Source organism: Balaenoptera ricei, chromosome 2 (genome assembly GCF_028023285.1).
Source record: "Balaenoptera ricei isolate mBalRic1 chromosome 2, mBalRic1.hap2, whole genome shotgun sequence".
In the NCBI taxonomy this organism is placed as follows: Eukaryota; Metazoa; Chordata; class Mammalia; order Artiodactyla; family Balaenopteridae; genus Balaenoptera; species Balaenoptera ricei.
The window spans coordinates 182,654,520-182,682,100 of record NC_082640.1 but is presented as its reverse complement, the minus strand read 5'-3'; the positions used below and the strand labels follow the sequence as shown (position 1 = coordinate 182,682,100).

The 27,581-nt window shown below is 45.9% G+C and overlaps 2 protein-coding genes across 9 annotated transcripts in view; one reads left to right on the top strand and one right to left on the bottom strand.

Moving 5' to 3' along the window:
• Positions 1-209: 209 nt before the first annotated feature.
• Positions 210-26,077, bottom strand: CCNK (cyclin K). 4 transcript variants are annotated; one of them, XM_059914973.1, is made up of 13 exons: positions 25,974-26,077; positions 25,686-25,814; positions 14,793-15,041; positions 14,231-14,312; positions 12,574-12,705; positions 8,680-8,785; positions 8,123-8,180; positions 7,203-7,372; positions 6,583-6,854; positions 5,829-5,862; positions 2,873-2,944; positions 952-1,573; positions 210-594 (listed from the first exon to the last, which is right to left on the bottom strand). In XM_059914973.1, the coding sequence occupies exons 3-13, from the start codon at positions 14,987-14,989 to the stop codon at positions 555-557; spliced, it is 1,785 nt and encodes a 594-aa protein (XP_059770956.1). In that variant the 5' UTR covers positions 14,990-15,041; positions 25,686-25,814; positions 25,974-26,077; the 3' UTR covers positions 210-554. The 4 variants fall into 4 exon arrangements, with proteins under 4 accessions (XP_059770956.1, XP_059770959.1, XP_059770957.1 ...); XM_059914976.1 differs by having other exon boundaries at positions 210-1,573; positions 25,974-26,076; XM_059914974.1 differs by lacking the exon at positions 25,974-26,077 and having other exon boundaries at positions 25,686-25,913.
• Positions 26,078-26,276: 199 nt separating this feature from the next.
• Positions 26,277-27,581, top strand: part of SETD3 (SET domain containing 3, actin N3(tau)-histidine methyltransferase) — a 71,268-nt gene continuing 69,963 nt past the window's right edge. For 2 of the 5 annotated variants that reach the window (XM_059914971.1, XM_059914967.1), the window contains exons 1-2: positions 26,278-26,405; positions 27,094-27,176. The gene's annotated coding sequence lies outside the window, so the exon portion shown is untranslated. Of the gene's footprint in view, positions 26,406-27,093; positions 27,177-27,581 lie in introns of all 5 variants that reach the window. The other 3 variants (XM_059914970.1, XM_059914968.1, XM_059914972.1) reach the window with 2 other exon arrangements.

Here is a 27,581-nt window from a genome sequence, read left to right as displayed (position 1 = left end):
GCTGGATGTGGGAGGCTGCCCCATGAGGGTCCTGCCTGGGGAGGGGGTTGGGTCTGGCCAGTGGCCAGGCCTCTCCTGGGCAGCGTTCCTCCACTGCCTGCTCCTTGGCCCCCAGGGTCCAGAAGGAGAAGATCTGCTTCTGGGCTGCAAACCCAGGGGCTGCTAAGGCTTGGAGCCCCACCTCGTGCCCATAACAAACAAAGGCGTCATTTCAGAACTGATTTTATTTGGGTAACTGACTGAAGGAGTCTCATTTGTAACCAAGATGGAATTCACAGTATGTTGTTACATTCACACTTAAAAAATATATCTCTATGTACAGGAATTTGCAAATTGATGTAAACATACATTACTTCCAAGTACATTTCTCCCCTTCTTCCTGGAGGAAAAAGAATAGAGCCATCCAGCAAGTCAACCCCTTCAAAATAACTTTAACGCAAAGGATGTAAGTATCTCTAAATCAAAAAAGTGGTTCAACTGACCTACAGGTGTCACGGGAGAGAACATCATGGAATGACGGCAATGACAACAGCTTGACTTCAGATGGAACCGGACTATTTAAAATGGAGTTTCCAGGAAAATAGGCACTGATTTCTAGAAGGAAATTCACTCCTTACTGAAGCGATTGAGCCAATATGGCTGGTTAACATTCTCACTAGTGTAAAGTAACCCAGCGCAGGACTCGCGGACGCCGCCGGCTGAAACCAACCGCACGGTCGAGTCACAACCGGCGCTGCCTGGGCTCCGCTGAGAGCTGCTGTCCCCACTCCCCAGGTGTGGAGGGCCACCCACCCCAATTTCATCTTGGGGGCCCGGTCCATTTCTTCCCATATGGCAACTGTCTAGCATTATACAAGGTACCCTGCCGCTTACCCACTTAAACTACTTTTCAAGTTAATTAGAAAAACTTTTCTTTAAAAAACAAAGGAAGAAAGAAGGGCGCCAGGTTACCTCATCCAGGCTGCCCGCCCCAGCCCCCCGACTGGAGGCATGCCAGGTGGCGGGATGGGCGGGGGCACAGGCGGCTGCCCTCCAGGGGGCACAGCTGGAGGCGGGTAGCTAGCCGGCGGCAGGCCCAGGCCTGGAGGAGGGTGAGGGGGGACTGCGTGGGTGGGTGGCAGGCGGGGGGGCGGTGGCGGAAAATTGGGGTTGTAGGTGGGCGGGGGGGGCGGGTAGCCAGGGGCGGGGGGAGGGATGGCGGGCGGCGGGAAGGAGGCCGGTGGCGGCGGCACGGGTGGTGGGGGCGGGTTCGGTGGGTAGACGTGGGGGTGATAGGGCAGGTGGGCCGGCGGGCCGTAGGCGGGGGGCAGCGCCCCGTAGGAGGGGCCCTCGGTCTTCATCATGGACTGGAGGCTCTGGTAGCCCTCTCCGGACATGTAGGAGCTGCTGGTAGACATGCCGGTGATGTAGCTGGAGGGCGGCGGGGGTGGGGGCCGGTGCGGCAGCGGCGGAGGCTGGTGCACGGGGGCCGGGTGGGCCGGAGGCGGGATCTGGACTTTGGGGAGATCGCCGGCTTCCACAGGGCCTGGCGGCTCAGCCTCGCCCAAGGCGGCTGCGAGGGGTGGCTTCCGGTCTGCAGAGGGGAGACAGGTCACTGCCAGCTCTGGGACGGCTCCAGGCAGGGCGCCCCCGGGGCTGCGCGTGTAGGGGGAGATCCACCGCCTCCCTCGGGGCAGGGAAGCACCCCCCCTCCCCCAAAGCTCACGGCCACCCCGGGGGTTCCTGGCCCTGTCACAGCAACGCGGGCCATCTTCCAGAGGAGCGACAAGCAACTGTCACCTTTGCGGCCAGACAGCACGGCCGCGCCCGTGTCCCGAAGCCAGCGGCTCATGTGCTGTCACGCAGGCCCTGCACCTCGCCTCCAGCCACTCTGGGTGTTCCCTCCCTGCTCCCCAGCGCACCAGGCACCGGCGGTCCCGGCGGCGCACGGAGCCCCTCCCGCCCAGGCCCCCAGCCCTCTTTCTAGTACAAACGTGTGCGGGGCCCCTTCTTCTGCCCGTCTTGCCTCCCGAGGCTGCGAGCCCAGGGCCAGGGCCAGGACGTAGCACCGTCCGCGGGCGGCACTGGCGTTTGGCAGGACGCCTGAGAGGTGGTCACACGAGTGACGTGGCATTAAAAACATGCCGGGCCAGCCTCTGACATCCCAAGAGCCCCACGCGAGCGGCATTCTGGCCCGTGCCCTGCGAGGCAGGGGCACCGCTCCCCACCCCGGCTCCCTGGCGGCCAGCAGCTGACCGGAGGAGCTGATGCCCCCAGAGGCTCCGAAGTCGCTGGAGTATCTCCCACCTTCTGGCACACACACCCTGACTCCCGCCTTCTCTAGTTGGACACTTCACCTTCCAAAGTGTTGCCACAGCTGAAGAATGAAAGTTCTTTACAACTTTTCTCCTCTATTTTTAATGACGCTGAGGAAGCGTCCCAGTTCACTGTGTGCCTGTGAAGGCCTTTTCACTCTTTATTCTCCACATGACTCCATGAACAACTGCTTACTCTCCAAAGGGTACTGAGAAGACGCCCTGCCAATGGGAAGCAGATGCGAGAGCCTGGCGTCTAAGGTCGACAGCGATCTGCCCGGATCTCGACGATGTTCCTAAGTTGGCAGGGCTTTGTTTTCCTAAAACTGATTCTAAAGTCATTTATCCTCCACCATTTCTGGATGCGAGAGGCCAGAGAATATTCAGATATACTTAGAATTCACATCCTCAAACTATCTGGTTGTAAAAAAACAATTTTTGGAAAAATCCTAGGTCATTAACGTCTCTCTAAATTTCTGAAATTCTTCTATAAATCCTCCCCAGGATTTCCCAAGTGTGCCCTTCAAAAAGGCAGAGAGAAAAGCTGGCCCTCCCAGCTGCCTGCAGGCAGCACTTACCCGGAGGTGGATGGGCTGGAGGCAATGGAGGGTGAGTGGGCTCAATTTTGGGAATTTTAGGTGGTGGTGGTTCTGAAAAGAAAAAGTAGATTAAAAAGCTACTCTTCATATAGAATAAGTATGTCAGAGAGAGTGAGAGAGGAGAAAAAGAAAAATGTACTGTTAAGGAATCTTCTGGGGGAAAAGGCAGATATGACCAAGGCTTTAAGGGAAGCTGAGGAAGGCACCACCTAAACCATCCTTTTAAAAGAACAAAACAAATGAAACAAATACATCCCCCCTCCAGCTCCCCGCCACCCCGCGCCTCTCGCCTCCTTCTGAAAGTAAAAACCCTCTCGCTTCTTACAGTCTGCCAGCCCATTTTCCACCTCTGCCCAACTTCCTCCTGACCACTTAAGACGAGCCCTCCAATGACACGAGAGCAGCAGAGTGCATCTCAGTTACCAAGTGGTACCCGTCGGGGCCCTCACTAACACACAGAGCACCGAGAAAGGCCCCAAGTGCTCCCAGGAGAAGCCGGCACCTTTTAACTCTTGTCTAGGCACACTTAAGTTTGTTTACTCTCTCACAAATGTTTACTCCTAGTTATAGCGGCACACCTGAACTGGCGTCGGTAGAGACCTGGAGGCTGGCGAATGGACAGAAAAGCAAGGTAGCTGGGACCGCTTGGGGCAGAGGACACAGCCCGCCCTTCAGGGTTGAGCGGCTGCATGTAACCAGCATGCTCAACGACAATCCTAAGTCGCCAAGACAGGCTACGCCACATCCAGCATCTTCCGTTTGTGACGGCAGAGCGTGTGTGCACCCAATCAAAAAAGAACGCCATCTTTCCGCTTGTATGGTTTGGCTCTTTCTTCCTGAAGCTCACTTCATTCTGGCTCGTGCGACGCTCTGCTCTGCTTCTGCTCTGGCACTGCCCAGAGTTCCTGGCTTCCTGTGTCCCAGACACAGGCTGAATTCAAGGTCCAGGGACATCCCTCTCTCTATTCTCTTCCTCAGAGACCAAATCCCCCCTCTCTAGGCAGAGGAGCTGCAGATCTACGCCTCTGCCTTCCACCTCTCCTCCCAAACCGCGGAGCAGGCTCCTGGGCCCCGTCCCGAGACCGAGCAGCCCACGCCTCTCACGCAGGCGCCCCCCCCCCCAGCCCCTCCCACAGCCGGCTGAGCTGAGGTCGTCTAGGTCAGTGCTGTCCGACAGAAATATAAGGAGAGCCACACAGGCAATTTTACATCTTCTAGTAGCCACGCAGAAAAGTACAAAGAGGTGAAATTAATTTTAATACGGTCTTTGATTCAACCTGGTATTATCAAAAATTTTATCATCTTAATGTGGAATCAATGTAGAATTTTATTAATGAGATTTTTAATGTTCTTTTCTCTAACTCTTAGAGATCGGCGTGTCTTCTGCGCTGAGGGCACGTGGTGTTTTTGGAGTAGGCCACATGTCAAGCGCTCACCAGTCCTCTGCAACCCAGAGCACGGTGGGGTCCTGCTACCAGGCCCCGAGGCACCCCCGACACCAGGTCTCACTCCCGGGCTCGCAGGCTCCTCCCCATTCCCCGCCCTCCGTGCCATTACTGCTGCCAGGAAACTCTCTCTAAAATGAACTCAGACCGGGCCATTCTCCCGCTCAAACGCCTCCAGTGGCTCCCCTGCCTATGCAGAATCCACCCTCCACCAGGGGGGCGCTATCACCTGCTTCTAGCACATTTTCAGTCCTAGCAAAAGCTACTCCTTTTTAACCCTTCACAGTCCAGTAAGACTCCCCTCTCTGTTGTCTCCCGAATTCTCCACCCCACTGTTCACTCGGTTCCTCTGCCTGAAGGCTCCACCCTGTCAGCCCTAGTCGCTCAAGGCAAGTCCCCCTCCAAGGCCACCCGGGCTCGTTTCTGCCTCTTGCAGACACAGCGCCAGCTCAGCTGACCCAACATCCACGCGGCACGGAGTGCAGCCCCCTCTTCTGTGTCTCGCACTTACTGTTTGCCCATCTGGAGCTAAAAAAATCTCCCCTGTAATGAACTCATCATTCCCCCAAAGATCCTGAGAAAAAGGAGCTTTACTGTTAACTTGAAGATCTCACAATAGTTCAATAAATAATTCACTGGGTTCCTACCCTGGAACTAAGTGACAGAGAAATAGAAATGAGTAAACATGGTCTGTGCCAGCACAGGGTTCAGTACTACAGGGCTGGCTGACCTGGAGACAAAACACTTCTGGTTTTCTCCTCTGTGATCTTTCAGGTTTTGCTCACACTTTGTTAGTTTCCAATACAGAAACAAGTTAATCAACTCTGGGCTCCACAAGTATGGGGAAAAGTACGTGTTTAAAAGAAGTCTGTCCCCCGTAAGCAGCAGGGCAGCACGCCTCCTGCGGCTCCCATCCTTTCTACCCATCGCTCTGCTGCTTGCTGCTTAGTCTGGGGGTGCCCGGGGCCCCATCCTTTCTACCCATCGCTCTGCTGCTTGCTGCTCAGTCTGGGGGTGCCCGGGGCCCTCCACTCTGTCGACTGTGGTGGGCTTAACTAACCTCCAAAAATAAATGTTGCTGCAGCAGTTTGCCTATTTTCCTAATTATATTTTGATATACAGCCGGCCCTTCGCATCCGCGGACAGGGAGGGCGGACTATGAAACCCAAGCATCTGCGAGTTCTGGCATCCAAGGCGGGTCCTAGAGCCAATCCCCCATGGATACCAAGGGATGACTTATGTTACCAAGCACATTTTCAATGCCACTAATTTTTTTTTTTGTATTGATACTGTTAAAGTACAATCCAAAAACATACAGTCAGGGAATACACAGAGAAGACAACGCAGCCAGCGTGAAGTTTTTGATGGGCTCTAACGTTAAATTTTAAGGCCAATCTAAATCTGAAAGGAAACAATTTTTGACTAAGAATTTAAAGTCTTGATAAACAACATATAAAACTAAAAAACGAAACACGAGAACATAAAATTACCTGCTGCTTTGTTCTCTTCTTTGGGAGAAACAACCTGTTACAAAAGAAAATACACAACTGTTAACCAAGACCCTAGATGCAGTGAGGAAAAACTGATTATTCAGGCACTGAACAGAATCATAGCCAGAACGTGGACTCAAGACAAAAATTAATTTTGGCTTGAACTTGCAGAGCAAACCATGGCACCTAACAGATCATTTCTGCCTCCTTCCTCTTCCCCTTTCAAATCAGACAGCAGGCAGAATTACTAACTTTTCTGACTAGTGAGTTCTGAGCACTAAGCTTCACGCCCTCCATCGAGCTGTCTTAACCATGGGGTGAGGGTGCTTGCTGACTGCCCCTATCCCGTGGGGCTTCCTTGGGGTCTGTGTCACAACGTACGGCTTCCTCCACTGGCGGGGCTGCTACCACGGGGAGAAACTTTCACAAATACTCCCGTGTCGTTTAAAGACATGGGAGACACCTATTCCGGCAGTCAGTGTGCAGATGTGGAAACTACACCCGGGCACGTTTGGGGCCCTGACACAGGCGGCAGCGGCTGGAGGAGGACAGAGCTGTCCTGGCTCCAAAAGGTGCCTCTCCTCTGACCTCGCCAGCTGTCAGGCTGCCCGTGGCCATGCAGGCAGACGGGGAGGCGGATCGTGTCACTCCCCGCTTTTGCTGTTCCGTGTGATGCCTCAGAAAGGGGAACACACACAGGTGCGGTGTTGCCGCGGGAAGCCGGCCGCACCCAGCGGCAACCTGGCGCACTCACCACGGCGCGCTTCACCTGCCGGGGAGGACTAGGCTGCGGGGATGGTTTCTTGGGCTGCTGGGCCGGTGGCGGCGGCTGCGGCTGGGCTGGCTGCTGCGGGTCCTTCTGCGGGGGCTGGGGCGGTTCGGGGCCTTGAGACGGCTGTGACTGTGGCACCTGCGGCACTTGCGGTGTGGGCTGGAGAGATGGGGGCTGCTGCAGCTGATGGGGCGTGTGATGAGGCATCTGTTGTTTCCCTTGTGAGTAAAGATCCAGGATTTGGTGGCAGATGTCTAAATGATAGGAAACAATTACATTTGCCACAAACTGATATTCTAAATAAAATTCTACCTAGAAAAGAACATACTCCCGTTTCCCTTGCAGGTGCGATTCCCCTACAAGGACCAATATGTGGCTGTCATATTTGTAATTCAACAATCCCTGGTGTGCACAGCACTGGTGTGCATTTTTAGTTCACCAAAACTATGTGTTTGGACAGAATGAACATTATATTAGAGAATTTAATTAAAGAACAGTTTGCATGTACCTGTTCGGGAGAATCCATTCTCAGGACTCAAGGCTCACAGGGAAGAATGATCTAAATATGGAACACCGTGCAGAAAGCTCAGCACGCCCCGTACCTTCCAAAACATCCACGGGGACGTCTTGCACGAACTGCTCCCACCACCTCCGGTACATGGGTTTGGAGGTCCATTCCTGTATTTCAAATTTGCACAAACGTCCCGCAAGATACATCACTGCCACTGCTATGATCTCTGGTTCCCACTGTAGTGACAAGGTCGTGCAGAGACTAGTTCAACAAGAAAAAGAGGTGACTTGACTTGGATGGGCAAACATTTATGATTAACCCAATGCATGGAGAGTAGATGCCATATCTAAATGTCAGTTTGCTTATTTTTCCCTATACATGATCAAATAAAGTATTATAAAGAAGCAAGTTTTTAATCTTCTAAACGTACCGAGATAAGTTACTTTAACTATAGCTACTAATTTGTTCCTTAAAAAATCAGAATTCCAGCACATTCAAAAATTGCTATGTCATGAAATACAGATGAAAATGCTTAAGTTCTTCAAACGGTTGGAACCCTAGCACTGAACCATCTCCTTACATGATGGCAACTCTACTCGTGGGCATTCTGTTCCCCACGCAGCACCTCCTTAGATCTTTAAGCTCCAAGAACATCAAGGCTCTAAACCATTAAAAGGAAGTATAAAGTTGCAAATATATAGTTTGCAATTTTGCAAAACGAAATGGATTTAAGTATATACTTGTCAAAATTCTCTGGTGTATTGTTTTGGACTTATGTTTCAAACCGGTGATAAGATTTCAGCATCCTATACCACCGTGATGTGGCAGGGTATCCCCTCTGCCGGGAAGCAGATGACCTGGACTTTAACCCCAAGTCTGCCGTTAACTGGCTCCTTAAGCTGGGGCAAGTCAGTTTCCTCACTACAAAATAAGGGGTTTGGATTAGATGACACATAAAGTCCCTACCTATTTTAAAACACCATAATTAAACCAACATTTGAACCCATGTACCTGTCATTTACGAATGTCCAAGCCATTTGAACCAACTTTTGAATTTTGTTTTTATCACCTAGAAACGGGGAAGAAAAGGCAAATTAGTAATAGAAAGAAAAAAAAAAAAAGAATGCATGAGAAGCAACAAGTACTTATTTAAAGCCTACTGTGTGCTTAGCACCACCCCCAATACACAGCAAAGAGCTTCTGCCTGGGAAACAAGGACAAATGAGCGGGCCCAAGTCGCACCTCTGTTCTCTTTCTGCATGACCTACACTGAACCACCATTTATGGGAAACCTGGCTCCAAGGCTGATTTTATTAGGCTATTTAAAAAATCCTGACTCATTTTCCTGCCTCATATCACTTGGCAACTAGATGACAGAATCTGTTTATACATAAAAGGAAACAGCGTTAACAGCTATAATATTGAATTGTCTGGCAAGCTATGGCCTAGGTACTTCTCACACTGAACTTTCTGCTGTCCTCTTTTGAGAAGCGTAATCTGAGTGTCATCAAATTATTATAAAGATCTGATTTCAGAATGAAAAAGTTCTCTTAACTTTTTCTTCTTACCTTTGAGTTGTTTCGCATACTTGAGTAGGAATTGGTATGGATGTTCCACCTGTAAATCAAACTTTATGGTCTGTAGTAAGATTCTCTCCAGAACCATTACTTCTTCCTAAAAATGAAATAACAAATGTTGAGATAGTAATTTCAATCACAGGTCTGAAACAGCATTAAAAAAGTGAGCTTTCCTTTTATTCTCTCTTCAAGTTATATTTTAGCAACTATTTTTCATTCCTTTTCTCCTCTCTCCCACTCAGGCCTTTAACATGCTCAGAGACAATGATAAATTCTGAAAAGAACTAAAAGTAGGAAGACAAAACAATCAGAGTTAATTTTTAAAACCTACTTGAAACAAAGTAAACATTCTTAGAAATGTTATTACTTTCCATACAGATGAGCCCCCTTTACAAAATAGACCTTTACTTTACAGATACTTTAGTTTCCTTCCAGACCTCCATTAAAAAAATGCAATCTTCCAGGCATTTACATTGAAAATTTTAAGCACGAAAGATTATGACAGTGGCAGCTTCATGCAAACCTGGACAGTGAAGTGTGTGTGTGTGTGTGTGTGTGTGTGTGTGTGTGAGAGAGAGAGAGAGAGAGAGAGAGAGAGAAAGAGAGAATGGGGGAACATCATTTTTGTGTTTTAATCTTTCATCTACCTGAAACAAGGTATCCCAATGTCATTTACTGAGTAAATTATCATTTTCTCTTTTATTACGCCACATCCTGAACTGTCTATACACACACACACACGTGCGCACACACACACAATCTTTTCTATTCACTGCTCTGTTTGTCTACTTTTGTACCAGGATCAGAGATTTAACATTTGGAAGGGACAGTTCAATGATTATTCCTCTTTTAAAAACCTTTCTTGTTTTAGCCATGTTCCCCCCACCGCCTGCATTTTAATATCATTTTATTTAGTATCATTCTAGGAAAAATGAAAGCTACTGATGTTCTGATTGGGAACTCACTGAATTTACAGAATAATTTAGGGAAATGGGCATTTTAAACTACACTGAATCTTCCTATCAAAAATTTATTTATGAAAATCTTCTTTTCAGTAGTTTTAAAGCCTCCCCGCCCCAACATGGTTTCCACAAATTTATTATAAGGTTTATTCCTGGATATATTATTTTATTGCTGCTACTGTAAATGGAATCTCTTCTTTTATTATACTTTCTAACTAATGTCCATAAACAACTTCTTGAATTCAACCTCTGTAGAGCCTGACTGTCTGAGCACTTACAATTTTACTTGATTGTAAAATACAATTAAGATGCTCTGTGTGGCAAGAACAATTACAATCACTTGTTTGAGTCGAAGGAGAAAGGGCCTTGGAGAGACTGACAATCTCATCATTAACAGCTGCATAAACCCATTAACTCTGGGAAGAGAAGCCATGTAGATAACTGGCTTTCAGGTTAAAGTATGGCATCACTTCACAGAATGTAGAGATGATTCTATCATGAGTGTTATTCCAAACGGCAGGGCAAGGTGAATGTCTTTCCACCCTTGTTTCCCAAGTGTTCTCTCAGGAAAGCTCTTTAAAATCTTAAGGCTTTCACACAGTATCAAAAAAAATCCCACTAACACTGTCCCCCCACCCCCCTTTTGTCACCACCTGTTTCCCAGAAGTTTCAACATATCCCTTAAATTTAGAAACAATCTTTTACCAAGTGTCCAGACTGTAGCCCATATAGTATTATGAGACAGCCCAAGGCCTGGCCTCCCTTTGTGTTTCAAATACTCAATTAATGGAATAATTATAGGTCTGTGTGCCAACATGATTCCTCAGGGAACTTTCCCTCAGCCCCATACTTCCTGTCTGGAGCACCTGTCTAGGTTCCCAGATCGAATGCCCTCACCGCACCTTTCAATAACTTTTATAGCATTTATCACAACTCATAATCAGATAGCTGGCTATCTGAATATTTGATTAAAATCTGTCCCACCACTCGACTGTAAAATCCATGAGAGCAAAAGCCAGGCCTGCTTTGCCACCTGTTAATGTCTAATGCCTAATGCAGAGCCTGGAACAAATATCTGTTGAACACGCGAGAAATTCACGTAACAGGAAGAAACCACAGAGTTAGGGCAAAGCTAAGTAAGACAAAAAAGTTGCACATGATTCAGGACCGTATTTTTTCTAATTGCTTATATTGCTGCCTTACCCCAAACTTCCCTCCTCTCCTCTCCGGGAGGAAAATGTCTTCCACAATGTCCTCACCGCTCCCAGATCCAGGGTTCCTTCCTTTGGCCCCGACACCCAGTCATGCCTGGGGAGACTGCACATGAGAGAGAGGAGGGCAGGCTGCAAAGCCCCTCCGCCCACCCGAGTCAGGCTGGCCTGGCTTGAAAGCCTGATGAGCACGGCTGTTGCCCTCTTCCTGACTTCTGGGCCCTGGAGCTGCAGAACTTCTGCCTCACTGTGCCTGGCCGGGATCTCGGTTTCCTGATGTGTTGGTACAGTGGGTAAAGTCTGGAAGTGGAAGGGGACGCCTCCAAAGGCGCCCCGGAAAGAACACGCAGCTGCTGCCAGGCGCCCTTCCCCGCAGTGCTTCCGGATCTTTGCGACTCCTTCTGGGTAACCGCAGCTCATCAGCCACAGGGTCCCCCTGCCCCTGTGACCAAGACCCGACTAAAGCACAACACATTCCTACACGTGTCTCCCTGCTGTGTGAAAATCAAAAACCTACAGGTGCTGGAAACATTATCTGATGCTATGTTACTTTTATAAAAGTACATTTTTGACCACTGTTAATTCCTCATAGGTTCACATTTTTATAAACAGGTGAATGGATTTATAAATAAGTTCAAGGGACAGAGTTATCCACACTGACAGTACTTACAAATCACAACCACAGTACGTGCAAAAGCATTCTGGGCCTGTTACCTCCTGGAAGGCACACACGCTGCAGACACACACACACAGATCCTGCTGGGCAGGGGGAGGCCGACTATTGCGGGAGGCAATGCCAGCTGACTGGGAGGAACAGGGCCGCGGACCTGATGAACGTCATCGTCTGGCTTAGTTTTGCTTTACCTGTGATTCTGAGTTTCTCCCCACATCCTTAGTTTGTCATTTATTCAACAAGTACCTGTTGAATGCCTACTCTGTCCAGCCACTGCACTAGGTACCAGGCAAAACAGACAGGGTCTTAGCCCTCACAGATCTACAATTGAGAAGAGGAATGTTCTTTGTGTGATTATCTGGTTAAAATCTAGCCAATTATGAGCTGTGACAAACGTTATGAAGGATAATCCGCAAGTGCTATAAGGGTTACAATGGGGGGACCTTGACAAGAACAGGGGAGGAGGAAAGCTGCCACCGACCCCTGAAAGTGGTCTTTTTAGAACATACTAAAATCACGTATACAATTATTTTACCGCCATTTCCTGACATGAGCAGGGGCTGTGGGGAAGGGGCAGGATGGATAGTATATCAATCTGGGTGTCTGCAAATGGTAATACCTTCCACCATTCGTGGGAGGCAAAAGACACACAGCACACGTAGACACACTTGTACGTCCAGCATCTGTACATTCTGTCTTCCCAGAAGCCAGCTGGAGATGAACCGAAGAAACCAGACTGCTTCTGGGCCTAGGACTGCTAAGGGCCATGAGAGGGCTTTGCTCACACATGTTCTATGTGCTACTGCCCCTAACGGGCTCACAACCCAGCACGGCACATTAGCAGATGCTACCTAAGTGTAGGCTACGTTATCTTCCCTCCTTTCCCACAGAAGCAAGGAAGAATACCTTCTGCATAAGTCCTCTTAGAGACTCAGGGGACTGGCCGATACAGGGCCACAGCCATTGTCAACACAAGGAACTCTGTCATAATGCTGTTGTGAGGACTCAAGGCCTGAAGGCAGGAAGTTATGACTCTTACCTTTGGGTCGTCTCCAAACTGGCCAAATTGTACATCATTTAATAAACTACGAGCTGTTTTGATGATATCTTTACATTTTTTTGGTGTTTCTTCTACTTTCCCAGCCAGAAAGAGACAACAAGCTCCTGTCACCTAAAAGGAAGACAAAAGCTCCTGAGATCCTGTTATCAAAGCGCACACAGAAACAGAAAAAGCATTTTGGGCCTTCACAACAAACTGGGCTCCCTCACTCTCCTACCGGCTTCTTTCTCATTTGCAAACACTCGGACGCTCTAAAATCTTGAAGGAAACGTCACATACAAATACTCCACCCGCCCTGCCATTTGACTTCGTAAATTATTTTAAATTTAGTTTTCTGAATAGAATGTCTGTAAACAAAGTAGCCACCAGAAGGGGAAAAAAGTCACAGAAACAAATTTTCTTTTCACATTGCAATCTTAAAGATACTGACTCCCTCACTGGTACACCCAAATGCATGTCCTCTGGAATTCACCTCTGTACCACTGCCCACGCTTTCTTTTTCCTTCCTCTCGCTGCCTGGCTCCTGGCCCAGTTCCTACGTCACTGCCATCTTCTCACTGCTCTATCTTCAGCTTTTCTTTGTCCGCTTGCTCCAGTCTCTCCTACATGCCCCTCCCTTCACAGAATCCTGACCACGTTAGACATCAGTGAGATCCTGTGCCGGAGTACAAAGCGGATCCTGACACGGTCTCCTTCCCCTAGAACATCACAAATTAATGAGGAAGATGTGTACAAAACTAAGTAAAATCTTAGCAAAAGGAAGACCCCCCAGCAGACTAACTTCCTGTTACATCTAATTCTTCTTCTTCATGAAACCCTTCCATCACTTCAGTTTACCTACTGAAACCACAGTTCCCTAGTCTGGCATTCAAGGCCCACTATGGTCTGGTTCAGTCTACCTTACCACCCAGGGTCCCACCACGCCCTTCCTGCTGACAGGCCTCCTGGCTGCTGTGCACGCCTCCGCCAGGCCTTGGCTCACGCTGCTTTCTGTAGGACTGCTGCTCTGTCCCAGCTCAGCACGGATAAGTCCGACTTACAGTCAAGACTTAACCCAGTGCTGGCACCTCCTCCCCAGCATTTTCCTCGATCCCTCTATGATGTAGTTAATCTCTCCCTTGAATGCTACAGCCTTCCTTCTGTACCTCTCCTATGGCCTCACTCTCTACAGTGTGTTTTGTACCTGTCATACCATCTACCCTGGACTGAAAGCTACTTGAGGCAGAATCTCCCACAGAGCTTAAGACAGTGCATGTCTTAAGGAGTAACTGAAGAATAACGGATATGGCATAAAGAACTACTATGCCGTCTTGGCCTTTGTTGGGTCTCAACTGTAAGGCCAATTTTATCTTGGGAAAAGTAACAAGGAAGCAAATTTTCACACTAAGTACAATATGATTATGGTTCATATTGGACTAAATAAAAAACTTAAAAATACTTTAATACAGTTAATTAGGAAAAAACAAAGTTTAAACGTTTTTTGTTTATATATGATTTTGTTTATATATAATATGTACCATACAAAAATAAATACTTTCTGGAAAATAAAATAAAAAGAGAGACTACAATCTGTCCACTAAACTGTGTGGAAATAATAACATGTGATAGAAAATTATAATAAAATTCAAACACTTACATATCTTGGGAATTGCTTGAAGGAATGAAACATATAGAAGCGATGAAAATAAATTATTCCAGTTGCCAGGGTATCATAGTGTCTGTTGTTCTGGTTAAGGGCTTTGGCCAAGAAGTTTTACAGGTTACGTCTTAGTTAAATGTGGAAAAAACAATAAAGGCAAACAATAACAACAACAGCAGTGGGAAAGCAAACACTATCAGTGGCAAAGCAGGTGAATGGGAATCTCCGGGTGTCGGAATTCCGGTACAAGCTGAAGTCTATGCTTTAATAAGGCAGGGCTTCACTATCCTTTAGAAACACTTCAACTGAGGTCACTGGGTGCTATTTTCCATCCTGGTGGTCACCTGCTCAAAGGCTAATTCTACACATTTAAATGATAAAAAGGAAACAGAAAATCCCTGAAGAGCCAAGCAAATCTGAAGTAACATTTACATAAGAAAGCTAATTAAGTAAGAGTTGCTTTAGTCAGGGACGTTACTCGACTTCTGTCCGTAGCATTTAATTTAATTTGTGCTGCTGGTGGGGAGCCTGCCTGTCATAGATCCCAGAATCAGGATACAGTCCCAAACGTGTGCCCACGTCAAAGATGAACCGAGCCCCTTCTCGGCGGTAGCGGGCCTCAGTGGCCGGATCGAGTCCTTCTAGTTGAGAGGGTGTATGAGCCAAGTCTTTTTTATCCCAGTACCAACATGGTTTTGTGTGGTCCAGGTTTGCTGAGGTTACTGAAGGGCTTGAATTTTCTTTATTCTCCTTCATTTATTGAAGTAGACTTGTTCTTTCCAACAGACTTTCTGAAAATGTTAGAATCCTAAAAGAAAGAGAAGAAGCAGTAATGTTGCAAAGGGATACCTCACGTTAAATAATCCCAATCATTATAAACAGTCTACGATCACAGATTTGTACTTGATAAAAATTTTTCAATAGAAGAAGCACTACTGATTGGTAGTTAGAAGCCCAGGCTCACCTCCAAACACAAATTTAACACTTACGTGACCCACAGTATGATAAATCCCAAATTTCATAGCTTAAAAGGAGGAGCTTTTCTATCTCATTTCCTTCTGCCTTTTTTCACTAGGCCCAGCTCCCTCATGCGGGTCTAGATTCTGGTCTTCAGTAAAACCCAGGTCGGTCCTAACCCCCCAAAAGATTTATGCTCCAAAATTATCCATTTCTTCCATCCAGCATCCAGTCAGATTTTTCCCTTTTTTAGTTTACTTGATTTCATTTAGGTACTTTCACTTAGAAAAGCAACCAGACTGGATGAATTCATATCTGCACAAGCCACTGAACTGAGCAATGTAGATCGGGTGTGGGTGCAGTGATCTGGGGAGAAAGGGTAGAGGGAGGTGGTCCACAAGGGAAGGAAGGAGTTCCTTTAAATTTTTCTTGCTTCCTCATCCTCTTCTCTTTCATTCAGAATGAAGAGATTCTCTAAAAGCTGTATGCTGAGAAAAGAAAACAAAAAATAAGGACTCTCACCTAGAGGCCGTTATAATATGGAAATTGTTTGTAAACTGGATCAGAAAATAGACATTTTCATACAGGGCAGCAAAAGGGTTCTAAAAGAGGTAGCTAGAACCAGGTTGGTCTGGTTCAGCAAGAAAATAGCAGTTGGGCAGCCAGGCTCTGGGCCAGGGCCACCAGTTAATCTGGAAGCCTAACTTCTCCTGTGTGCTGCCTCATTTCTGGTGGGAAAGGTGACATGGAGGGCTGACTGCTCTCCTCCTTGCACCTGGGAGCTCTAAAGAGAAACGTTCCCTCCAACAGGAAGAATTAAGTACTACCTGGAGAAAAGTAATCTTCTTGAACTAATTTACACTCTGTGTGACTGAACTAGGCAACGGGTGGGGGCTGGGGGAGACCGGTTAACTAAAGCCTCAGTGTGTATGAAGAGTTCCCAATTAGATGCTCAGTAAATATGAAGAGCTGGGAGTTAGATGTCATACTAGATATATTTTCTCACCTATCAGATTGGCAGAAAGTCCAAAAATTTGACAATATACTCTGTTGGCAAGGCCAGGGAGAAGCAGGTAATCTCCTATGTCGCTGGTGGGAGTACAAAGTGGAACCACTCTCACAGAGGGGAATTTGGCAATATCTAACAAAATTACATACACATTTGCTCCTTGATTTAGCAATTCCACTTCTAAGTATTTACTCTGACAATAAGATCACAAATATGAAACAACAGGTGCACAAGATCATTCAAAGTATTGTTTATAACAGCAAAAACTGTGAACAACGTGAAAGTCCATTAGGGTACCGGCTGAATAACACGGTACATTAACACAAATGCATACCATGTAGCTATTAGAAAAGACTGAGAAAGATCTTTAAGTACTTGTAGAGAGAAATTTCCAGGATCAGCAAGGTGCAGGATAGCATACATAGCTATGTTAGTATCTAAGTAAGGAAAGAGGGAAATACAAAGTAGAAATATCTATTCTTAAAAAACTAATTTAAAAATTGGTTATCAATAGGGAATGGGGAAGGACAGGATGAACTGGGATGGGAACAAGATTTCTCTGAGTACATCTTTTTATATAACTTTTACTTAAAAACAACAACAACAACCTTTCATTTTAAAATGACTTTAGATTTAGAGAAGAGTTGTAAAGATGGTACAGAGAACTTCTGTATACCCTACAGCCAGCTTCCCCTAATGTTAACACCTTATATTACCATGGTACATTTACCAAAACTAAAATATTAATTTCGGTTCATTATTTTTTTTAATAAATTTATTTATTTTATTTATTTTATTTTTGGCTGCGTTGGGTCTTCGTTGCTGCGCGCGGGCTTTCTCTAGTTGCGCTGAGCGGGGGCTACTCTTCGTTGCGGTGCGTGGGCTTCTCATTGCAGTGTCTTCTCTTGTTGTGGAGCACGGGATCTAGGCATGCGAGCTTCAGTAGTTGTGACACATGGGCTCAGCAGTTGTGGCATGTGGGCTCTAGAGCGCAGGCTCAGTAGTTGTGGCACACGGGGCTTAGTTGCTCCGCGGCCTGTGGGGTCTTCCTGGACCAGGGCTTGACCCCGTGTCCCCTGCACTGGCAGGCGGATTCTTAACCGCTGCTCCACCAGGGAAGCCCCAATTTCGGTACATTATTAATTAAACTACCGTCTTGACTCGGATTTTGAGTTTTTCCAAAAGTCATTCAGGGATCTAATCCAGGACGCTACACTGCACTCAGGGGTCACATTTCCTTAGTATCTTCTAATACGTAAGAGTTCCCCAGTTTCTCCTTGTTTATCATGACCTTACCAGTTCTGAAGAGTACTAGGCAGATTAAAACGACTGATTTAGGTTTGCCTGATATTTTCCCATTAACAGACTAGAGTTTTGAGGAAAAATGGCATAGAGGTAAAGTGCCCTTCTCATCACAGCACATTAGGGGGGTAGGTGATATCAGAATGACTTCTTACTGTAACTGTGAACATTTGGTTAAGATGGGGTCTGCCAGTTTCTCACTGTAAGTTACTATTTTTCCCTTTCGATTTTCTATTCCTTAAAAGTGAGTCACAAGGTCCAGTCCACACTCTAGGGTAAGGGAATTAAGCGCCACCTCCTGGAAGGAGATGTATCAAAGAATGTGTGGACCTATGTTAAAACTACCACAATAATTTGTAAACATTTGGGGGGAAATATTTTGTAATGCAAAATACTATGCAAAGTACCTGTTTCTCCTTAAAATTTCACCCATTAATTTTAGCATTCATCTGAGGATCTTGTCTGCAACCATTATTATTGTGGTGTTCTAGTGGTGATTTTCTATTTCCTTCCTTCCTTCAACATTATTTGGAATTCTTTTGTAAGAAAGATTTGTTCCTTCTCCCTCATTTAATTTATTCAATCATCTATTTACACAAGGATGGGCTCATCAATACTTACCTTATTCTTTGAGTTATAATCTCACACTACCATTATTTTGTTGCTCATACTGGTCCAGTTTATAGCCATTGGAAATAGCTCTTTCGGGTTGGCTCCTGAGTCCTTTTGTAACTTTGACTTTTGAATCATGTAAATATTTAACATATTCATGACCTTAACTAAAAAAGCAAACTCTAGAACTCAAAATAAACCCCATGTACAGCAAACAGGCAACATCACCACACAGAAAATCATCATAAGTAATTTCTGATCTAGTTCTGTATTCTAAAGACAAAAAGAACTGCAAAGGAATCTTAAACTTCGCTAATGCATTGCTAGTAGTAGCATTAATATTGTAACTGTCAAACCATTTTTTCTGGTATACTGTAGGATAAATCAAATATATAAAGGGAACAACTGAAATTTTCAGTGCGAAGGAAACATATATGTGATATATACACATACACATATATATAAATGAGATAGAAGGTTAAGAAAAAACCTGTAATGTTACATTTTAACGGGAAAAAATCAAAATAAGTCATGGTTAAAAAAAAAAAATATATATATATATATATATATATATATATCTCAGTTCTGTTCATTTCCAGTACCTAGAAGCAACGACACTCCCAGAATCAGGAACACATCTAGTGCTCAAATCTTAGTTTTCAACACCCATTACCCTCTAAAAGGAACCAGGTTTCCTTTCCAGTCTGGGGTAGGGGCCTGCCTGGGATGTGCTCAGAATAATGGAAGATTATCAGAAGACAGAAGAGCCATCATGGGCTCCCACTGGACAAATTCAAGGAATTTAAATATTATAAAGAAAAATGATTGACTATAAAAGAGTGACTAAACAATGCATGAGTCCATAGTAACATTAAAAAATGTGTGTGTGTGTGTGTGTGTGTGTGTGTGTGTATAAAATAAATCTGCTTTGCCAGCACTGGTAATAATTATTGTGAAAAAAGTCCTTTACCTTAACGAAAACAATCAAACTTGGCATCACTAACAGGGTGAAAACCTGCTAGTACGTGCCTAACATGACGCAACATGAAAATAAAATAAATATCAACCACCTATAAAGTATTCTTAACCCCCAAAAGCCTAACCTAAATCCAACCAAACCCTTAGAACTAAATTCCAGTTTACAGTAAATACTGGGGGTAGAAGACCACGTTAAATGGCACAATGATGATGCTATTGGTCACATCCAGAAAGTGTGACACTCTATAAGACAACTGACCGTGAAAAAACAAAAAGACGGGAGGAACTGCGCCAGGTTTAAAAAGACTATAGAGGCTTAACAATCAAAGAAATGTGTGACCCTTGACTAGATGAAAATTTGAACAATTAGAGAAATTTTAATACGGACTATATATTAGAGGCTATTAGGGAATTACTGTTAATTTTCTTAGGGGTAATAGTGATATGGTGATTAGAAAGGAGAATGACTTTATTTTTTAGGCTGAAGTATTTCGGGGTGAAGTGTCATGATGTCTGCAATTACTTTCAAATGGTTTTACTAAAACACACATTCAAATAGCAAAGGTGGCAAAAATGATAACATGTGCCCAGTCCAGGCCATAGGTAAACAATCAGCCACTGTACTCTTTTCTCACTTACTAAAAAGCTGGGGGAAAAAAATCAGATGAGACTGCTTAGGAGACCAGGACTCTTATCTCCTCTGATCTGACACAGAGAATCTCTCAGTAGTCAAGGAACAGGTGTTAATGTGTGGGTAGTGGTTTTATATTAAAATAATCTTTAAGTGCACTGTAGCATACAAAAAGAAAGTACACTAATTTTAAGTGTATAGCTTATTAATATTCATGACATGAATACACTTGTGTAGCACCATCCAGTTGATAAGCAGAATACTACCAAAATCCCAGGGGTTCTCATTCCTCTCCTAATCACTATCCCCCTAAAGATAACCAATATCTTGACCTCTATTTCCACCAATTAGTCTTTCCTGTTTCTAAAGGATGTGGAATGAGATAATACCACTCTTTTACAACTGGCTTCTTTTGCTCAGTATTATGTTTGTGGAGTTCATCCTTGTTGCATTCTCATTACTGCACAGCAGGGGTTTGCAAGCCGGGGTGAATCTGCCCCGCCAGGGGACATTTGGCAATGTTTTGGTTGTCATAATTGGTGGTGGTGGGGGGTGTTGCTGCTGGCATCCAGTGGGTAGAGGCCAGGAATGTTGGTGAACATTTTTTAATGCACAGAACAATCCCTCACAGCAAGGAATTAACTTCGTGCTGAAGTTGAGAAGCTCTGCTGCATGGTATTCTACTCTGTGAATATAACAATTTATCCATGCTACTGTGGATGAATATTTGAGATGTCTCTGGTTTTTGATTATTAATAATAGTAATAAACATTCACGTACATTCTTGTAGAGCAGAAGGCAACTGGCCAGTTGGCTGAGGGAATCAATATCTCAGCATATCTGTAATTTATTCACAGTACACTTGTTGGGAATCTCTAAGATATATTAAACTAATGGTTCTCCATGTACTTATTCATTCAAATATTCTCTGAGCATTTACTATGAGCCAGGCCTCAACGACATAATGGGAAACAAGAGAGGCAAGGTCTCCGTCCCACCAGAAGCTTACATTCTAGTGGCAGAGACAAAGAGAAACAAATATGTCAATATCTGTCAGGGACTGGTAAGTGCTATGAAAAATAATAAAGCATGGTAAGGGGAGAGAGAGTAATGAGTTAGGGCTGTTTAGAGATTTGCAGAAGAAGACCAGTTAGAAGACTACAGCAGCTGTTTAAATAATGCCTAATGAGGTCTTGTCCCCACAAATAGCAGTGGGAGAAAGAGGGGCATCACAACTGGCTGTGAGGCAAAGAATGGCAAGAGATGATTTCAAGTTTGCTTTACTGACAGAGAAGGGTGATACTAAAAAGAAAAATGGGGAAGAAAAAGAGGGTTTTTTTAATTGAAGTATAGTTGATTTATTATGTTTCAGGTGTGAAAAAAGAGTTGGTTTTGATGGGGGAGGAAAAGAATTTGGTTCTACAAATACTAGGTTTGAAGAACTTCTAAGATACTTGTGTGGAGATATCCACCAGACACATAAACAGGCCTGCTGAAATCTGGAACGAACACATCTACTTGGGATTCATCTATATAAAACTGACAGCTAAAGTCATGGTGATGGACAGAAGGATGGAGAGTGAAGATGGGGACACAACTCTGAAGAACTCGAGGAAGCAAGAAGGAGAGAATGGGAAGGAATGGTGAAAAGGTAGGGAAATTTGCACCCTTAATTGCATAAGAAACCAAGGGATACCAGCTTTAAGTCAGAGGCGGTAGTCAACAGTGACAAATGCTAAAGAAAAATTAAAGGACGGGAATTAAGGAAAGGTTATTGGATCGGTGATTAGTCATGAAACATTGAAAATTCACTGTAGTGGTGGTTGCACAACTCATTGACTTGTACACTTTAAATGGGTGATTTGTATGATATGTGAATTGTCTCAATAAAGCAGATATATACACATGTGTAAATAGAAGAAACTTTCGGAGGTGCAGTAGGGCAAAAGGAAGACTGCACAGGGTGTTAAAGAATGAACAGGCAATAAAACAGGTTAGTGTTTCTTCAGCATAAAGGAGAATGAAGGATGTCTGAAGCCAGAAGGAAAGGAGCCACTAGAGGAGGCTGAACAAACCACTGAGGGGTTAATGGGCCAAGAGATAATAAAAAGCATAGGGATAATAAAAAAGAGCTTTCTTAGGAAGGAAACTCTTTCTCTGAGACAGAAGGGAAGGGAAAAGTGTGAGGAAGATATTTAAAAAATCATTTAAGGGGGAGGAAATAAATCATAAAAGAGTATCTCCATTTTCTCTGGGGAGTGCCAAGACATCTGCTGAGAGGAGAAGGGCAGAGTGGGAAAAAGGGTTAGGAATAATCCAGTAGGGATGATATAGGGATGGAAAAGTATCCCAGTCCACAAGTGGATAAATCATAAATATATTCAAAGCTGTTTTACCTTGCTGTCACTGCCAAACCGCATGCTAATAATCTACCCTATATGCCATTAGACTCTGGGGCAGAATAAACAATACATGCAACATACCAGGGCAGAATAAACAATACATTCAACACAATGAAAATAAGTTACATAAATAGAACAGAAACAGTCCTCTAAACCATTCATCCCCTGCAAGTTCTTGTCTCAGTTCTAGAACCCTGTTCCCTATTACTCTTTATTTTTTCACAAGACCCTAAAGTTACAAATTTTCTCATTAGCAGCTTATAATTACTGTGAAAATGACTGAGAGATTTATGAGCTCCACAAAGTAAAAATCTCTGCATAAACAAGCAGCATGTCAAGGCATTTTAGCAACATCTTTTGGGAATGTGCTTTAGATATACCACTTTACCTGATGAAAGATTAAATGCATTTTCAACATTTAGAATTATGGATACTTACAAATTGGAAACAATAGTAAAGGTCACTACTCAACTTCCTCATCCAGTACAGAGACTGCCTATAAACAGTAATATTTGCTCATTCGCTTTCAATTGGCCACTTTCATTAACGTGACCTTAGTAGTTGACAAAGCAGCCTATGGCATTGCTGGGTATCAGTAATTGGTGTTCACATTAATTCTTGTATTAGTCTTATATTGATTTTTATCTATTCTATAGGTAAAAAATCTCCTTGTATCTGGTACACGGATGGCACAGAATAATGAAGGAATGAAATCTACCTTTCAACAACTCTCTGTAGCTCCCACTTAGCTCCCTAAGCCTTGAAAATACCTTTCCCTTTTCCATTAATTGACTTTCAAACATGTGAAGACAATTTTTCCTTTCCCTTCTCTTCTGGGTAAACAAATATCCCCATTTTCTCAATGTGGCTTTTAGTGTCACAGATCCTCTCTAAACATCAGCAATCAGCATGGAAAATAATACTCTGCATATGATCTACATAGTACGTGGGTGAAGGGAGATTATTAATATTCAACAACATGCCCATTTTTTGTCCACTGAGTTGCAGCATGACTGCAAGTTGTTTTCTTACCCTCACAATTTATCACTGAGAAAATGGAGCCAAAGAGGCATGAAGCAACTTGTCTAATTCACACAGCCAGTAAATGGCAGAAACACAATTTGTCATTAGAGTGAAATACTGCCTTCCCCCAATCTGGGGAAAATGCTATACTTCGCTTCTATAAATAGAACATTACATCCTAGACCCATTTTTTTTTTTTTCCAAGTCAGGTCTTCCTCATCTCAAACACACACAACTGAGTTTTGATAAATTTAATAATTCCTGGTAAATTTATATCTTGTTAGTTTTGGTCTATAATTTCAGCCTTTAAGAACTCTTGAATCCTGAGTGTCGTCTAACATACTGGCTAACTATCACTACAGGTTTTGAGTGCATTTATTAATTTGAGAAGCATACCTCATATATTTAAAGTTGGTAATAAAAAAAAAAAGTGCTAACCAGAGTAAGGGCAAGGCCAGAGCCCTGCAACTTATCTCTAAAGACCTCTCTTCAGGTTGACATCAACCCATTAATCAACATTTGGGGTTTGGTAATTTGAATGGACATATATCCATCTAACCACACCTTACTCAGTGTATTTCTCTCTTGTGTCTTTTAGGATAGGAAGAGGGATTATGTTCAGTGTCCTAAGGAAATCTAAATGGACTCATGTCTAGCAATCCCCCATCCACCACCAGTCTAGTAAACTTATAACAAAAGAAAACATGATTTGTGTCACCTGGTTTTTTTAAATTGAAGCTCTGCTGGTTTGAGGGTATGAGCCTTCTTTCCCAAGTACTTAGAAGCTCTCTTTTTGCTGTCCCAACAAGACTCTAAAACAGATTACTAATAAGCTCTAGCATCCAAAGCCACCTAATTGCTCTCTGCAAAAACTGACACATTTATCAGACTCCAGTCTTCTATCATTAACTGCACTTTTAAGATTCCTCAAAACCTATGAACAATAATTCCACAATCTTATCTGCAAGTATTTTGGTATATCATTTATTTGACCCTGAAAATAGAATTAGATGTAATCCAATTACATATTCTTTATAATCTCCTCAATTACCTTGAACTTAATCCTTCTTGATTTTGTCTTGACCTAGTTTTAGAGACAACAAAACATTTTTCCTTCTAGATACTTAGCAAACTCTCATTGCTTTCAAATATAATCTCCAGAAATGAACAATTTATTTTGTAGGCCAAAACTATGACCATTGTTTTTCTTTATGACGTTCAATTTTAGAAATGGCATTTAAGATTTAACGATCTCATTAGCAATTAAAATGTTTCTTTATTGCTTGTTGGTGTAAACTACGTTTTCAAAATGGAACAAATGTTTAACATGCTTTATGCAAGTATCAACTAATATTTCTCAACAAAGCATCACAAGGTAATCAAAATGAGACAAAAGTAAAAAAAAAACAAACTAAAATTAGACCCCAACGGTAGTCATTCTGAAAAAACAAAGCAATCCTGGTTAACTATTACATTCATAGTCAAGATTATTTAACAGGCAGGCATCGAAGAACACTAAGAATCTTAACCAAATGTCTACAACAACGCAACTATTACCATCATCCATCCATTCATTCAGCAATGAAGACAGTTTACTATCTGTCAGGCAGTGCTCTAGGTGCTGAGGATATAAAGCTCCTTCGTGGAGCTTTCATCCTAGCAACATCATTCATACAAACCTTAACCAGCGCCAGAATTGCAAGGCAGTGTGCTAGGTATCTTTAACGATACACAAGAGATACACAAGCATTATCAAGTTTACCTTAAATACATTAAAAAGGCCACCTTCAACTAAATGCTGTGAGAAGCCGTTCCTAACGTCAGAAGATTTAGCGAAAGCTCCGTTTGACTGGCAAGCCAAATTTCGGGAGCGCTACCGACCATGCTTCGTGCGGGGAATAGTCTGAGAGCTTTTAGATATCCTCTTGCCTTACGCCTCAACCTTCTAAAGAACAATTCCTCTGGTAACAAACCAAACAACCCAGGAGAGAGAGGGTCGGTAAGCGCGATGTGTCGGCAAGAACGAAACTAACCGCGGAAGTGCCTTTTCCTCATTTCTAGTCCCACCCTTGTCACACGGGTCTTCAGATTCCGAAGTCAGAGTACCCCAGATGTGGAACGATACCCAAAGTCTCAGGCGTTACCAAGGTTGGGACCGACACACTGCGAAATAACCGGAAAGACGTGGGTAGTCTTCGGTTGTACCGCTGAGCGTGTGCGCGCATAAGACCCCTGCCCTTTCTCCCCACCTTCTAGAAAGTCCCCGAACCCTAACCGCCCCTCACTTCGAGCGTCACTACCTGCTCTACCGTCCACGCCGGCCTCCCTGACCCGCTCCTGCACCTCAGACCCTCTCCCGGAGCGCGTCTCGCAGTCCCGCCGTCGCCCGCTAACTTCGATCTGCACCCGGGGGGTAGCGGAGGGAGGCGGAATCCGGAGAGACTCCGCCAGCGGATGGAGGCAGGTGGCCATACCCTAATCCGACCTCCAGGTACGCGGGACTTGAGTGGCGCTGCCCGCGGTCCGTCGGTTACTCACCCCTCGCCTCAGGCAAGCCCCTTAGCAACGTCTCTCCTTGTTGACTGCGGCCATCTTTGACGTGGAATGTCGGGGAAGCTACGTCATCGCGCTGCGTCCGGGACTGGAAATAAGCGACCGGAGGGATGCCTGTCAACCAATGAGAAGAAAGTAGAGCTCTCAAACGTGGAACGAGCCGCCAGTCTTCTCCCGGCCCCTCCCCGCGGGTCAGCGGTCGCTGCGTGAGGGAGGAGGAGCCCACCAGAAGGCCCATCCCGTCGGAGAGAGGGAATTCGGAAGCAACCGAACCTGCTAACGGAACTTGGGCGCGAGAGGCGGGGCCCGCGATGCCGGTCCTCCAATTAACGCCCGGGCATGGGCTCAGCCCAGCAATTATGGCCCGGAAGCTGGCGGGGGCCGAGCACGCCGCTCTGGCACCGGAGCCCGCCGGCCCAATGGCTGGGCAGGAACCCGAGCGGAATGGTCGGGGAGCGGTGGGGCGGGGCCGCGCCCATGCGACTGAACCGCGGGCCAATGGGCGGCGGCGGCGGCGGCTCGGGGGCAGGGCCTGGGGCGGGCGGAACCGGGTTGGGCCGCGGCGGCGGGGCCGTCTCAGGCAGCTGTCCCGCCCCCTCCTGTCCGGCCGCCGCCGCCGCCGCCGCCTGGGGCTTGGTTGAGGTGGACTGCGAGTCCCGGCGGAGTGTGGCGCCGCCGCCGCTGCGCGAAGGGGCAAGCGGGCAGGTGAGTGCCGGCGGCGGCCCCTCCGCGCGCGCGCGCGCGCGCGGCCCGCCGGGCAGACTCGTGTCGCACCTCCCCCCCGCCCCGCCCGGAGTGCTGCGAGGCTGCCCCCAATCCCGGCCGGCGCCCCTCGGCCGTGGTCCGGCCCGCGCCCCGCCGGCCGCTCTGGGCCCAGGGTGCAGGGATCGGTGTGCGCCCTGGGGCCCGGCGGGCAGGGCTGGGTGCCGGGAGCCAGGCGAGGTCGGAGGGCGCCGCACGGCCTCTGCCCTCCGGCCCTCCTGGGGCGGGGGCGCGCTCACCGCTGCCCAGCGTCCCTTCCCGGCGGCCGAAGCTCCGTTCCCCGCTCTGCCCGCTCAGAGGTGGCAGCAGGTGCAGGGAGCGCCCGGCCCCTCGGCACCCACCGGGTGGGGCCGGGGTCGATCCCTCTCGCTCTCGTCGGCTCGGCTCTGCGTGGGGCCGGCTCGCGCACCCGTTTCCTTCCTCCCTCCCTCCCGTCGTCACTCTGCTGCTTAGGCGAGGACGGTGTGGCTTTCATGTTCCTCTCTCCAAACCTCAGGTGCCCTCGGGGGTGCTCGGGGACTAGCCCCTGCTTCTCTCCCTCACTTTCCAGTTATAAAAACAGTCGTTGAAAATAGGTCATGTTTCTTCCCACGCGCCCTGGCCATCTTCCCCACGCTCCGTGCCCTACTAGGGAGAAGAATTCAGTGCTTCGGAGTTTGTCATTCCAGCATCAAACTCTTCCTCCTCGTGGCTCCAGCCTGGCGATGCAACTGTGTATCCTCTATCCCCAGTTTCTACTCGGGGTGGGGGTGGGGGTGGGGGTGGGCGGGGGAGGAGCCGATTAGCGTTGGGCGCCACTTGCTGCGGGGGAGGGGGGTGCTTACCCCTGCCGTGTGTTTACTGGTGTAGGATCACTTGGGATCCTAAATGAAGGAGGTGATGTTTTGCATTTCCAAACGAAGGAGGTGATGTTTCGAAAGAAAAAATCCTTTTTAAAGTATGTTGACAGGTGAATTTTGCTTTTAAGAGCCTCCGAAGAGTTAACCCTTTAGTGACGGATCTGCACAGAGCTTGGTTGTGGTGTGGTTACAACAGCTGTATGCGTTCGGCAGAACTGGACACTGAAAAGTTTGAATTTTACCATGCGTAGATGATAACCTCTTCCTCCCCGATTTTCTT

Bases quoted from the DNA above. Each gene is read 5' to 3' on its own strand.
- CCNK (XM_059914973.1), bottom strand. From the start codon at position 14,989: ATGAAGGAGAATAAAGAAAATTCAAGCCCTTCAGTAACCTCAGCAAAC. The intron at 7,373-8,122 runs GTACATGGGTTC...TTGTTGAACTAG, and splicing joins TGGACATTCGTAAATGACAG to TCTCTGCACGACCTTGTCAC. The intron at 595-951 runs GTAACCTGGCGC...ATTTCCTTCTAG, and splicing joins GGGCGGGCAGCCTGGATGAG to AAATCAGTGCCTATTTTCCT.